The sequence below is a fragment of the Pygocentrus nattereri genome, chromosome 25 (genome assembly GCF_015220715.1).
Source record: "Pygocentrus nattereri isolate fPygNat1 chromosome 25, fPygNat1.pri, whole genome shotgun sequence".
In the NCBI taxonomy this organism is placed as follows: domain Eukaryota; kingdom Metazoa; phylum Chordata; class Actinopteri; order Characiformes; family Serrasalmidae; genus Pygocentrus; species Pygocentrus nattereri.
This window is the reverse complement of record NC_051235.1, coordinates 7345192-7360433: the sequence shown is the minus strand read 5'-3', so window position 1 is coordinate 7360433 and position 15242 is coordinate 7345192. Positions and strand designations below refer to the sequence as shown.

The 15242-nt window shown below is 39.6% G+C and overlaps 1 protein-coding gene across 4 annotated transcripts in view; it reads left to right on the top strand.

The window, feature by feature from the left end:
- The window catches only part of impg2b (interphotoreceptor matrix proteoglycan 2b), a 41772-nt gene extending 28993 nt beyond the window's left edge, over window positions 1-12779 (top strand). For 3 of the 4 annotated variants that reach the window (XM_017713232.2, XM_017713231.2, XM_017713230.2), the window contains 4 exons: window positions 4897-5095; window positions 7839-7918; window positions 10768-10832; window positions 11897-12779. In XM_017713232.2, the coding sequence (XP_017568721.2) occupies window positions 4897-5095; window positions 7839-7918; window positions 10768-10813 (325 nt within the window). In that variant the 3' untranslated portion in view covers window positions 10814-10832; window positions 11897-12779. Of the gene's footprint in view, window positions 1-4896; window positions 5096-7838; window positions 7919-10767; window positions 10833-11018; window positions 11052-11896 lie in introns of all 4 variants that reach the window. The other variant, XR_001858540.2, reaches the window with a different exon arrangement.
- Window positions 12780-15242: the final 2463 nt, after the last annotated feature.

Below are 15242 nucleotides of genomic sequence, written 5' to 3'. Positions count from 1 at the left end.
CAACTCATTGCATTTAGGCATGTAGAGGTGGTCAAGACAACTGGCTGAAGTGCAGACTGAGCATCAGAACAGGGGAGAAAGGGGATTTAAGGGACTTTGAATGTGGCGTGGTTGTTGGTGCCAGACGGGCTGGTCTGAGTATTTCAGAAACTGCTGATCTACTGGGATTTTCACACACAACCATCTCTAGGGTTTACAGAGAACGGTCCGAAAAAGAGGAAATATCCAGTGAGCGGTCAGTTGTGTGGACAAAAATGCCTTGTTGATGTGAGAGGTCAGAGGAGAATGGGCAGACTGGTTCCAGATGATAGAAAGGCAACAGGAACTCAAATAACCAACCAAAATCTCTGAGGAACGTTTCCAACACCTTGTTGAAAGTGTGGCACGAAGAATTAAGGCAGTTCTGTAGGCAAAAGGGGTCCAACCTTTTACTAGCAAGGCCGGTGAGTATAGCTCAGCTATATAGTGGCATTCAAAATGCATTGAGCCCCCTAGTGGCCTGGCATGCACACAGCACAAACACATAACCAAAAGAGAAATCTATGGAATACAAAGGAATAAAAGTACAACATGAATGTCAAAATGTGATATTCCATGTTGTGATTTTCAGTGAAGGCCATTTCACTGAAGTTGGAACTTTAACAAGGCATTTATATTTTGAAAGAAGTGGATATACTCTAATATTTATTAAAACATTCTCACCGTTTTTAGATTTTTATATTTCATTTTGTATATTTTATATTATTAAATGTACACTTCACAAGAACAAAGGATGAAGCAGTCGACTAAAGTGCCAATGAGGCACGTGTAAGATTTTGCATTATGGAAGGTCGAAAGTTCATTGCAGCACTTATGCTATGACTTAAGCCTATTAGACTAGAGAAAGTCATTCTAATCGGCAAGGAAAGAAAGCTTGGCCTAAATACGCCATTTTGTACACTGCATATCGGCTTATGGGCTTCAGACGAGTAAATGCTCAGGCGCTGATCGCATGAACATGATGTAAATAAGCATTCTGAAATGTTTAGCCTTCAGCTGAGGCTCAAAGGGCTAGCCGCTTTCTCCCACAGTCTCAGAGCAGGAGCGCCTCGGGCATGCTTGGCTGCCATTTTGCGGTTGATTAACAAATGGAGACATGTTTATTGGAAAATATCAACACAGACCTGATTGTGTTTAAAATCGCTGCAATTCTTTACAAGAACAGAGGGTTCTGTAAGGCGTGAGGGGTTTGCTTAAGAGTGAGTCTAGCTTAGGGCAGTGTTTTTGCTCGAGTTATTCTGGAGGTGTAGGAGGTAAGCATCGCGCTAAGTCGAACACAGACACCACAGAAGTGCACCAGGCCGAACCATTTGCAGTTGTTTCTCCACAGAGCTTGATTTCAGTGTCCTCTTTAACTCTTTTAGGTGACTTACCTTACTGTTTGAGAGAACTGTAATGGTTTCCCACACAACTGGTTTTCATAAATTGAAAATAAAGGCTATCCAAGTATAACAGCTTCTGTTCTGGGCATATGTCCGCTGTTGTAGCTGATCACATCAACATACACCAAGCCTATCCCTTCCTAAAAGTGTTTAATCTGACAGTTCAGGTTTTCACTTAAGCTACTGAAGTCCTAACCTATGGGAGAGGCCCCTCGGCTTTATCTACCGAGACACCACAAGAAAAAAATATCCTCATTGGACAGTTTTCTCTTGGCTGTTTCAAGAATGTAGCTCTTTTGTTTCCAATCAAAATGAAAGTAAGAATATGTATTTTTTTTATTATTATTATTTCACACTGGAATGAACAAATTCAGTTTTCAGCTATGCTAGCTGCAGTTTTAGATTTTGTTGATTGTTATCATCAGTGTACAGTGACTGTTTGAGCTACGCCCTTGGGCCATGAATGTCAAAAACAAGGGGACGAAACATCTATACCACAAGGCTAACTTGTGCTAATGCCCCTATGGATTCCTCGTAGTGTAGTAAGCTAAGGCCGATATATGTGAGCATTTCAAAGGCGTTCCATTCCGTCCATGCATCATAAAGTTGTGTGAAAGTTTCACTGTATGAAATCAGGCTAAAGAAAAAACCCAACTATGTCTTGACTTACTGAATACGTGAGATAAGGGAGGATTCTTTTTGACCGCCAGTGTTTTTTTAAGGCCTATAGATAGTGATACTGTAATTAGTACATCTATCAGTATCTATTAGTATCATCTGCTTCGTTCTTATCATCCATTATCTGTCTGGTATGGAAACACTGGCTCACATGGTGAAGAGAATTTGGAACAAATTGTGGGCAAGGCATCAAATACAATCAGAAGCAAAATCCCAACAGTGAAGACCCTGCACATCAAGTGACCCCGACCCCTCTCAACCAGGACACCTCATTTTTCAAGCCCTTCTCTCTTGATTGCCAAAACAAACAACTTCAGGAATACTTTCTTCCCTTCTGCCATCAGAGAACTTAATTCATTACAGCTCACTGGCTCATCTCCTAATTGCTCACTGCTGTTTTTTTTAGTTTGCACTGTATTTAATGCTTATACATACACCTATCAGGCCTAACATCGTGGCCACCTCCTTGTTTCTACACTCATTGTCCATTTTATCAGCTCCACTTACTGTACAGCTGCACTTTGTAGTTCTACAGTTACAGACTGTAGTCCATCTGTTTCTCTGATACTTTGTTAGCCCCTTTTACCCTGTTCTTCAGTGGTCAGGACCCCCATGGACCCTCACAGAGCAGGTACTATTTGGGTGGTGGATCATTCTGAGCACTGCAGTAACACTGACATGGTGCTGCTGTGTTAGTGTGTGTTGCTCTGGTCTGAGTGGATCAGACTCGGAGCAATCAAGTTGTAATGCCTTGTCCTCGTTAGTATAGTGGACAGGATCTCTGCCTGTCATGCGGAAGACCGGGGGTTCGATTCCCCGACAGGGAGAGTACTTTGGGGCAGTCGTGGGCTGGAGGTTAGGGAGCTGGACCTGTGACCGGAAGGTTGCCGGTTCGATCCCCAGGGCCGATAGTCCATGACGGAGGTGTCCTTGAGCAAGACACCTAGCCCCCAACTGCTCCCCGGGCGCCGTGGATAGGGCTGCCAACCGCTCTGGGCAAGTGTGCTCTCTGCCCCCTAGTGTGTGTGTGTTCACTAGTGTGTATGTGGTGTTAACTTACCTTAATACATGCAGAATGTGGTTTGACATCGTCTCGCTGAAATAATCAAGGCCTGTTGCCCATCAACTACTATGTGTTTTTTTTTTAGCATTATACAACTTTACCAGCTTTCAGTTTCCCCACATTTTGGAATGTGTTTTTGGCATCAAATTTAAAATGGGCATATATTTTTCAGAAAACAATAAAAATTTCTTACTTTCTATATATTCAAAATGTAATATTTTCTTGAACTTAATTTTTTTACCCCCTTCCACCCAAAACTTGAATCAAATCCTATTGTGTGGCCTCAAACATTGAATCTTGAATTCACTGAAATGATGGAAACGTGATGACAAGGTGCTCATGTGAGTGTGCATGTGTTTTGTAGCGAGGGAGCTCCTAGCAGACAGTAGTTGATGTAACGTCTTAGTGGGGGATCTGTAAGAGCCGCTCAGCAGGTCATCATGGCCCAACTGCGTCACAGTGGCCCGAGTGGGGCGAGTTGGCCAGAGAGGCGGGACACTCCCAAATCAGCTTGCAGGCAACAGGACTGGATAAACATCTCACTCTTTCCACCGCTCATCTCTCTCTCTCTCCCTCTGTCTTCCTCTGCTTCTCTCTTTAGTTCTTTCTGTGCTTGCTTGAGGCTAATGTAGCTAATAAGTAATGCAAGCATATGCCCCACCAATTAGCACTGTGCAAATTGAATGCAAAAATCGTCACAAAACTATAAATCACATAGTGGTAGAAACCATATAAGGGCCTGTCTTTGTCTACCTAACTTCATCATATTTTCTCACTACTTTTCGCTTTTGAGATGTAGAGGCTTTGAAAAGTGGGTGTGGCCTTAACTTTTGCCTTAAAATTAGTGCAGTGGATTGGCTGCTGGGAGCTGATGCTACAGTGTTTCAGCTGCCAAACATTAGTCAGCTGTAATCATTCGTATGTGTGTTTGATGATTTAGGGTGTAATAATGTGGTATTGTGTAAGTGTTCTGTTGCGTATGAGACATGAATGAATGAGACATGATTTTGATATAATCAGTCAAAAATGTTTGCGATAACATGCCATTATTTTGACACAACAGTCAAAATCTCAAGAAAGCGAGCAGTGATTTTGATAGAATCAGGCATAATCTTGAGAACATAAACCATAATGTGTCAAAGAAATGAAGAGGAATGAATATATTGTTTTGACATAATCAGTCAAAATATCCAGAGAAAAAGATGTTATTTTGACATAATCAGTCAAATTCTCTGAAAATTGACATGATTTTGACATAGTCAACATCTCCAGAGAATAAGATGTTATTTTGACATAATCAGTCAAAACTCCAGAGAGTAAGATATTTTACACAGTCAAAATCTCCAGAGAATAAGATGTTATTTTGACATAATCAAATTCTCCAAACATTAAGACATGATTTTGACAAAATCAGCCAAAATCTCCAGAGAATAAGACATTTTGACTTAATCCATCAACATCTCCAGAGAATAAATCATTATTTTGACAATCAGTCATAATCTTGAAAACAAAAAACATTATTTAGAAATAATCTGTCAAAATTTTCTAAAGAAAAAAAGGAGTAAACTTCATACTCAACATGTCTTGGCTAATCCACTTCATTTGGACGCTTGTGAATTATGTAAAGACTGATTGAGGTGTTTAGTGCCTTCACAGCAGTGTTCTTGGAGTTCGGCTAGTAAATGATGTTTGGAGATAAGCTGACCGGTCTTTCTCTCTCTCTCTCTCCTGCAGACATGCTGACAGCGTGCCGTCCCTGGAGAGAGCCACTAAGTACAACCCCATGTTCGAGAGTGATGTGAACTCAGGCTACAGCCGCTACAACCAGCGCTACTCTGGCGCACCGGTCAGCACGGCCAGCTGTGACGTGTCCAGTGACTTCAGCAGTGAAGAATTACGACACATCTATGAAAACAGCGAGCTCACCAAAGAGGTGAGGCCAGGCGTGTGGGTGACGTGCATGGCACATGTACGAGAACAGCGAGCTCCCTGAAAAGGCTGGAGTGGACACAGTGTGTGTGTGTGTGTGTGTGTGTGTGTGTGTGTGTGTGTGTGTGTGTGTGTGTGTGTGTGTGTGTGTGTGAAGGACAGAGGGAAAACAGGGGATATCTAGACTTGCTTTCAGTTTTTCAAAAGGTTCAGTCTTAGAAGTTGGTTGATCATTTTCTGAGGTAATCCAAACCCATTCGGTGATATTGAGGTCTGGACTCTGGGGTGGTCAGTCCGTTGTTCAGCTTCTTTGTTTGATGTGTCCATCTCCTTTTTCTCAGTGAGGTTCTTCTTGAACAGCTACACATCCTTTCAGACCCATGGCGCTGAGTTGTCTTCTTACAGTGATCATGGACAGAAACGTTTTAGAAACCAGTAATACACAATATGGCCAAAAGTATGTCGACGCCCCTGCTAATTATTGAGTTCAAGTGTTTCAGTAACACACATTGCTAACAGGTGTAGTCAGTCAAGCACATAGCCATATGCCACCCATAGACAAACACTGGCAGTAGAATGGGTCACATTGAAGAGCTCAGTGAGTTTAAATTTGATAAAGGTGGCTGTCATAGGATGTCACCTTTGCCCCAAGTCAGTTTGTAAAAATTTCTGCCCTGCTAGATCTGCCCTGCTAGATCTGCCCTAGACAACTGTAAGTGCTGTAACGTCAGCTAGCTAAGAGACTCTCCTTGATATCATGTTTCAAATACGTCACAGTATGGAGGAAAAATGTAATATGATTTCACGTTCATTGTGACAGTCCTATCTGCATTATATCAGTGCTGAAAGTCAATTACAATGCTTTGCAATTACTTCTCAAATAGGAAGCCGGGCTATTCTCTGGTCAGTTTATTAGACACCTACATTGTCCTTCCACTCACTGGCCACTTTATTAGAAACATCAGAACCGCTTTAAAATAAGACTACCCTTATAAAGTGTTTATGAATAGTTTAATAATAGTTGGTTAATGGTTACTAGTTAGGTCATAAACACTACATTAATCATTAATATGCAGTTATAACACATTAATAAAAGGCGAAAGTGAGCTGTTATATCTTACACATTTGTGTGTGTGTGTGTGTGTGTGTGTGTGTGCGTGTGCGTGTGCGTGTATGAAGTTGTTGAAGGCTACAGGGTAGTGTATATATGTGTGTTGTGTCAAGGTCATTGGCGACCTGAGATGTTCCCTCAAAAAACATTGCGCTAACTATTCTTGTCCGTCATTCATTAAAAACACTGGATCATCACATCCCTCCCTCCCTCTCTCTCTCTCTCTCTCTCTCTCTGTCTCTCTCTCTCTCTCTCTCTCTGTCTCTCTGTCTCTCTCTCTCTCTCTCTCTCTGTCTCTCTGTCTCTCCCCCTCTCTCTTTCTCTCTCTCTCACTATAAATTCAGTGCAATTGACTGGTCTCACAAGTAAAAGCCAAAGTTTGGGCTAAACTTTGTCATATATCATATCATATGTAGCAATTCTCCATGCAAAGAACCATTTAATCATGCAATGGGTTCTTTGAGCATTCATGGTTCCATATAGAACCATTTTCCTTACTAAAGAACCCCTGAAGAACCTTTTTAAATTGTGTAAGATGACACTCAGCACATAACGACTTTATGGGGTTCTTCAGATTGATGGAGAATGTGCTTTATATGGTTCTATATAGAACGTTTTTGAAAAGGGTTCTATATAGCACCGACAAGGGTGCTTCTATTGTTATGACATCAGGCTTGTTACATTATAAGAACCCTTTTTGTTGCTGTATAGAACCCTCTTCAAAAAAGGTTCTATATAGAACCCTCTACAGCACGTTCTCCATGCACAGAACCTAAAGGGGTCTGTTAGTGTTCATGGTTCTATATAGAACCATTTTCTTTTCTTAAGAACCCTCGAAGAACTTTTTTTAATTGTGTAAGACGACACTCAGCACATAACAACTTTATGGGGTTCTTCAGATTGATGGAGAATGTGCTGAATATGGTTCTATATAGAACGCTTTTGAAAAGGGATCTTCAAAAAAAGGTTCTAACAAACCAAAAGGGTTTTTGAGTGTTCATGGTTCCATATAGAACCATTTTCTTCACTTCAGCGGAGATCAAACTTAACAAGCTTTGGATAGGCAGCATACAGTCTAGTGCAGAAGTTTGAGCACTCTGTTCAAAAGATATGTTTTGGTGATGTTCTGCAAAAAAAACGTTATGGCACAACATGTTCAAGTCAGAAACGTGTGAGAACGTCTACTAATATCATGGTGCCAAAACTTCTCCACACGACTGTACGTCCTCATCATTCTTGCCTTCATAAATGAAACAGAAAACAAACTCCTACGTCCGCTGGGTCCCCTTTATCCTCACTTGACTGGCGTGAACGAGACTGTGAGGATAAGTCACAGGGTCTTTATGTAATAGCCGGGGTTGCTGTTGACCGCTAACTTGCTAAGAAAGGCCCCACCGCCTGCTCTGAGTTTTATGTGCTGTTTGTTCGTCTTGCCCTGATGTGACACGGTCCCTCACCTTCGCCGTGCTGCAAGCGCTAAGTCTAGACATCCCATGTGGGTGGGAGCCGGATTTAGCGGGAGATTGACTCGGGGCTAACAAATGACCTTAATGGTTATGTAATGGTCTCGTCTTTTCACGCCCTCTCTTTCTTACTTTCTCTCTCTCTCTCTCTCTCTCTCTGTCTCTCGCTGCAGGAAATCCAGGATCGGATTCGGATTCTTGAGCTCTACGCCAAAGACCGCCAGTTTGCGGACTTTGTCCGGCAGCACCAAGTGTAAGTGTGTCTAACCGCCATTCAATTCAATTACTCTTCTGTAGGAAACTATTCAGAGAGAGAGAGACAGAGTGTGTGTGTGTGTGTGTGTGTGTGTGTGTGTGTGTGTGTGTGTGTGTGTGTGTGTATGTGTGTGTGTGAGTGCATTTAGTGTATGTACGTGTGTGTATCTATGTGTGTGTATCTATATGTGTGTGTGTGTGTTTAATGTATGTATGTGTGTGTATACTCTTACTGTCCATTTTATCAGCTCCACTTACTCTATAGGTGCTTTGTAGTTCTACAGTTACAGACTATAGTCCATCTGTTTCTCTGATACTTTGTTACCCCCTTTTACCCTGTTCTTCAGTGGTCAGGACCCCCATGGACCCTCACAGAATAGGTACTGTTTGGGTGGTGGGTCATTCTGAGCACTGCAGTAACACTGACATGGTGGTGGTGTGTTAGTGTGTGTTGCACTGGTCTAAGTGGCTCAGACACAGCAGTGCTGCTGGAGTTTTTAAACACCTCAGTGTCTCCTGCTGGACTGAGAACCAAGAACATCCAGCAAACAGTGGACAACAGAAGGACTAGAGGATGACCAACACAAACTGATGACCTATTGTCTCTGACTTTACAGCTACAAGGTGGACTGACAAGGTAGGAGTGTCTAACAGAGTGGACAGTGAGTGGACACAGTGTTTAAAAACTCCAGCTGCACTGCTGTGTCTGATCCACTCGTACCAGTGCAACACACTAACACACCACTATCACGTTAGTGTTACTGCAGCACTGAGAATGATCCACCACCCAAATATTACCTGCTCTGTGAGGGTCCATGGGGGTCCTGGCCACTGAAGAACAGGCTAACAAAGTATCAGAGAAACAGATGGACTACAGTCTGTAACTGTAGAGCTACAAAGTGCACCTGTATAGTAAGAGGAGCTGATAAAATGGACAATGAGTGTAGAAACAAGGAGGTGGTTTTAATGTTATGGCCATAATTTTGCAATAAAATGTGCTGAGGTTTGTTCTCTGTAGAAGATGTAACTTATTTTCACATAGAAAAGTCCAGACCTCAACATCCCTGAATAGTGATAAATTAGATTTTATATTTAGTTGTTTAGGCTTTTCTGTAATTTCCTTTTAAATATGTTTTCCTCTTTTTGCTGATGCTGAAAAATGAATATCTTGTACCTAATTTTCTTATAACTGTAAATGAAGTAAATGAAGAATGGTCTCTTGCAGTATAATATTTATCATTTAATAACTTCTCATTCACAGAATTCTTAAAACATACAATAAAACCTGTAAAAATTCAGCAACACTTTATGATTACAGCCTCTAATAAACACCAACCCAATAGTAAACACATTGTTAATGACTGTTAATAATTATATAATAGTTACATTTGGTGTTTGAATTGTTAATCATTAAATAAGTGACATATGAATAATCAAAACTGGAAGAAATCGAAATCATTAATTCTAGTTTATTAATCGTGATTGAGTTATTTGATACTCTGCGGTCAACTCTGTTGCACAAACATTTTGTTATTAACTATCTTGCCAGTTTTTGGTGCCTAAAGTTTTTCTTAACACTTGGCCATTATTAAGTGGTTAATATATGTATTAATTTAGTAATCATTAATGTGATCCTTACTATAAGGTTAAAACTTTATAATAAGTATGTGTGTATCAGTGAGGGCCACTGATTAGTTCCCCTCAGAGAGGCTTGGTACAATGCAATGGTCTGGTGGACGCATCCAGACGCTTGTTTTGTCTGCGGCTCTGCTGCCTAAGAAAGGTGTATAAGGTTCCAGACGGGGGACAGATTCAGGCTGGAGTATTATGACTGGCACAGAGGGAATGTTTAACTACACTACCAGTCAAGAACACACACTCGCTCTGATTGTGATGACTGAATCCCAGGAGGCCACAGTAAACTGTAGCTGACCTGAGATTTGAGTTGAGGAGAAGGATTCGATGCACAGAGCTACAGGAAGAAGGAGAAATCTGCTAGACAGGTTTTAGTTGTTTATACACTACTGAGTCAGGAAGTCATTGCTGTGCAGACTCTCTGAAGCTCGGCTTTCAGTGAAAAAATAAAGGCCTTGTGACCAATGAAGCTGCATAAGTATGTAGTGCATGTGATGAAACCTTTATCATTAAGCTTCTTAGGTATACAGTGTGCATTATGAAGGTTCTTTAAGAGGCAGTGTGTTTTATAAAGCTTCTTTAGCATTCGTTGTCAATTACTAAGCTTCTTCTAAGTATACAGAGGGTATTATAAAGCCATTAAGTATATGTTGTGTATTATGAAACTCCTTAAGTACATTGTGTATTATGATGCTTCTTAAGTATATACTATTTCATTTATACTATTTATAGAGTGTTCATTACAAATCATCTTAAGATATAGTACCTTGATATAGTATGTTTCTTATGAAGCTTAATAAGCATACAGTCTTATTCATTTTTCAGTACATATTATGACACTATGACACAGTATTTGGTGTGTATTATGAACCTTATTTAAGTATACACTGTGTTGTGAAGCTCTTAAATATACAGTGTGTATTATAAAGCTTCTTATGTACGTGTCTTACAAAGCTTCTTAAGTATACAGTGTGCATTATGAAACTTATTATTGAGTGTGTATTATGATGCTTCCTAAGTATTCAGTGTGTATTATCAAGCTTCTTAAGTATTTAGTGTGTGTTATGAAGTTTCTTAAATATTCGGTGTGTATTATAACACTTCCTAAGTATTCAGTGTGCATTATGAAGCTTCTTAAGTGTACAGTAGGTATTATAGAGCAGTATAATTATACAGTACTTAAGAAGATGCTGTTGTGTGTTATGTGGTCAGGGTGCTGGACCTCAGACGAGAGAGTTCTTCCACACAGAGTTGCTGACCACGCTGCCCACAATAAGGTACACATTGCTATCATTTCTCATCTATTTTGTATGTACATTTGTGTATATACAGGTATTGTATATAGAGACTGCCATTACAAATTTTGGAATCACTTTTTTTAATAATTTATCCAAAAGTAACTAAAGCTACGTCCATTGCTCAAATCCGATTTCTCTGACATGATAACTCACACTCGTTTTCAGCGTCATTATTAGAGCGAGACGACGGAGGAAAAGGTGAGATGTGTTGCTTTAACTTCTGATCGGCGCTGCTGCCAGAGTAACACTGAATGATGGCGCACATGCAGTGGAAAAAAAAGCACATGAATTCCGATCTGAGCATCATGTTAATGTCGCATGGCCACGAATCGGAGACATATCCGATCTAGGACCACATATGAAAGTGGCTCAGGTCGGATTTGTTGAAGTTTGTGATCTTTTCAAATTTTCTTGAAAATTTCTTAATTGACCATTTACCATAATTTGCTGACCACTGAAATATGAGACATTCTGGATATTCTCTATGTTTCTACGGAATTTTTTCACCATTCTGGACACATCTAAAATGTTTTAGTTTTTACAGCTTTATACAAATGATTTAAAACCTATGATGAAGTGCTATCATGATATTAAAATGTTTTTATATTTGCATCTGTGACCAACATCAACTTTCTATTTTTGTCTTAATTAAATCTTTTGACAAAAATGACGGTTAAAGTGTAGCCTATTTGTAGTCATACCATGACATGATAGTCATATAGTCTATATCATGTTGATTAACTTAAATAAGAGCATTATTAGGCTATGAAATTGTGCACATTTGTCTAGGAATGATAGTAGAAACTTAACCCCAGCAGTTATATAGTTATTTTCGTTTATTTGGGGGCACTCTGCTTTGCTTTGCATAGAGCTTTGATGAAGCTCTTCTGGTTCTTATTATTTAGTCTACATGTTAGCACAAAAATGTCAAATGTCGAAGTATTCCTAGGTGTTCAGTGTTTATTGTGTTTTACACAAAAAGTCAATAATAATAGCATTTAGCACTGTTCGTTGTTTACGTTTGTTGCCTCCGCCTTTTTCAGAAAACTTGCCTTGGGTCTTGAACACATGCAAGAGGGAGGAACATCTTCTGTTGCTAAGGTTTTAAATGATGGACTTTTCCGAAGTTGAAAATGGACTTTTTCTTTGATTTTGATGTGTTTTATCTCTATTTTGTTTTGGAAAATGGTGAAGATGCTTCCACTGACAGGTGGTTTTCCAATTTTGTGGGCCAGGGTGGGGTGTTTGAACAGTCTTCCCTGACCAGATCATGGGTCAAGTCCAAGCAACTCTTAATCACTGGGATTCCTGGTCCATTTCTGTGGATTTGTTTATTTATTTAATTTTGTGTTTATTTTGGAGGAGGGGCCAGTCACAATCTTTTCATTTGTCAGTGCCTTCTTTCGGATCAGTCAGTTGCTGTTTTCACTGCGTTCGGGGGACGCTGTCGTGTTGAGGTATGAAAGTGGAAGCAATCGACTGATAAGACACTGAACTGTGATGTGTATTTGAAGCATGTAGAACGATTCTAGTTGATGATGCTAGTTGTAAGTTGTATAAATGAAGTGCTTGTTTAACATTTGATGCATTTTTTTCTGCACAGAATATAGAACACATGCATAATCTATGGACAATTACATTATAGCAGACGTTTATTTTAGAGGCTTAAATGTTGTTTTTTTTTTTATTTGAATATTTTGCTGTAGTTTATGCTTTTCTACTTTTCTAAAACACACAAAACTGGTGCAAAGTCCATACAGGTGTTTCTTTTCTTTTTTCGGATTCACAATTCTCCAGTAAATTGTATAAACGTCAACATGACTGTATGAGGCTAAACACCGTTATATGTACGTATTCTGGCTTTATTTGAGTTTATAGTCCAGTTATATTGTAGTGTCCATTTTCTAATAAAGCCAAATTGTAATATTTTCTGTATTTGCTTAATTACTTTGCAGCTCTTACTGCTTACTTACAGTCATATACAAAGGTTTCAACTCCCACACATACACTTAAAAATGGCCTTTTCTGCCAATTTTAGCGGACCATTGCTATTTTTGCTGGTTCATGTTTTTTGGGGGGAAACCTACAGTATAAAATGTGCCAAAACTTTTGCAGAGGCCATATTTTTTGTTTTCATTTTTCCCCAAATATGTTAGATTCAGCTAATAAACAGTAATTGTGTATTAAAATATTAAAATATGTCTATAGAGGATGTTATTTACGCTTATAACACCAACAGCACACATCATTTGCCGTTTGACTGGGGGCTGCAAATTTTTGACAGCAATTGAAACTTATTATGAAGTTTGCACCTGATACTATCAAATGAGCATCAGATACTATCATGTGAGCACCTAATAATATCAAGTGAGCACCAGATACTATGTAGTAAGCACCTGATACTCTGTGGTGAGTACCTAACACTATTAAGTGAGTGCCTGATGATATCATGTGAGCACTGTCAAGATACCATGGGGTGAACATCTGAAATTATCAAGTACTATCCAGATACTTTGTGGTGAGCAGCCTATACTATCAAGAGAGTGCTGTCAAGATACCATGTGGTGACCACCTGATACTATGAGTACCCGAGTACTTATCACATAGTATTGGGTGCTCACTTGATAGTATCTGGTGTGCACCAGATTTTTACCTAAAAAAATACACCATGTCCCTTCAGGGGCTCCTTACGTTTGGAATAAATTTTAAAATACATTTTGAAAATATATTTAGCAAATACATTTTTCATTTTCATACATTGCAAAATATATTTGACAAATACATTTGGAAAATGCAGGTAAAATATATTTTTAAAATATATGTTTTGTCATTTTCATGTATTGTAGAAATATGTTTGAGAAACACTATTTGAATATATATTTTTTCACATGGGAGAGTAACTTCCACTCAAAACAGCAGGAAACCGTTTTTGGACAGAATTATCCGTGACCTGGTTAAAACGTGTTAAATTCTACTAGCAGTGGTTGCAATTTGGCTAACTCTGTATTGTAAAACAGCATCTAGTACCACAAAAGTTTTGACTTATTTCATCACCAGCTCTAGAGACCTGCCCCTGCTGCTGTCCCACTGTCACGATTGGCCCCTCCCAGTCCTGTCCATATGTTCGTTTTGTGTTTTGATCTTCCACGTGCATTTGTTTTGGTTTCCTAGTCCGGCCCCTTGTTTTGGTGACTCCTCCCCTGATTATTCTCACCTGTGTTTCCACCTGTGTGTTGTCAACCCTTGTTAGCCCTCTAGTATTTAAGCCCTGTGTTTTCATTAGTCTAGTGCTGGTCTTTGTTTGATTTGTACTGTTTGATGTATGTTGGTTGTTTGTTATCTGCTGTGTTGGATGTTCTGTTTGTTCTGCTCTGCTCATTCGGTTTGATTCTGGTATCTGTCATGTCTGTCCCCCGATCTCTCCGTATTGGCTACTTGAACCTGGACTGTTACGACGATGACCCTGGATTTGCCCTTAATAAATCTCGCTTGTCTCAGCACGTGTGTCCACCTCCTCGCTCCACGTTACACCCACCCACAACGTTTGATTAACAGGAGTGATTCATTGACAATACAAATGCAACAGCAAACAGGGCAACAAATACATTTTAATTTCAGTAGAGCTGAATGGGTTCTGTGAGGAATCTGATCAATATGCTTGTGTACTCTTGAGAAATCAGATAATGGGGAAACTCCGTATCTACATGAGTCAGGAAGTAATAGGATTTCTGCTTTACAACCAACCAACAAATTCACAGAGGAAGACATGACGTAAACGTAATGTACAACTTGAACATTATGCCGTTTCTTTTTTAAAACATCACAGCTTTGTGTGAAAACATGAACATACGTCATCTAGAAGATGAAAAATATTTAAATCCTTCATTTGATGTTCGGTTTCAGTGCCTCTCCAAAAAGATCTTGCAGCGTCTCGCAACACTGTTGCTCACTCATATTGGGTAATGCTGTCTGATCTCCCGCACGAACAGACTAAGAAATAGGAAAGAAATCAGAGTAAGGGTTCATATGCACTGAGAAATCTGATTACTGAGCTAAAATCTAGCTCTCGTTATCTGATTTCATAATCATATTTCTAGATCAGAGTGTGCTGTTTACATGACCATTTGAATAATCTGATAACTGCAGAAATCTGATTATGATCAGATTATTGAGTGCATGTATACATGCTCATTTAAAATGAAATTTCAAAATCACTTTGCTTATCCATGTTAACTTTTTCCAGCCTGTAACGTGGAGCAATGAGGCGGATGCACATGCTGAGAAAAGCGAGATTTATTCAGTAAGCCATCACAGAGAGATTGCGGGACACACATGACGAACAGAAACACAGAACCTCAAACAAGAATCAAACACTTTGAACAATACATA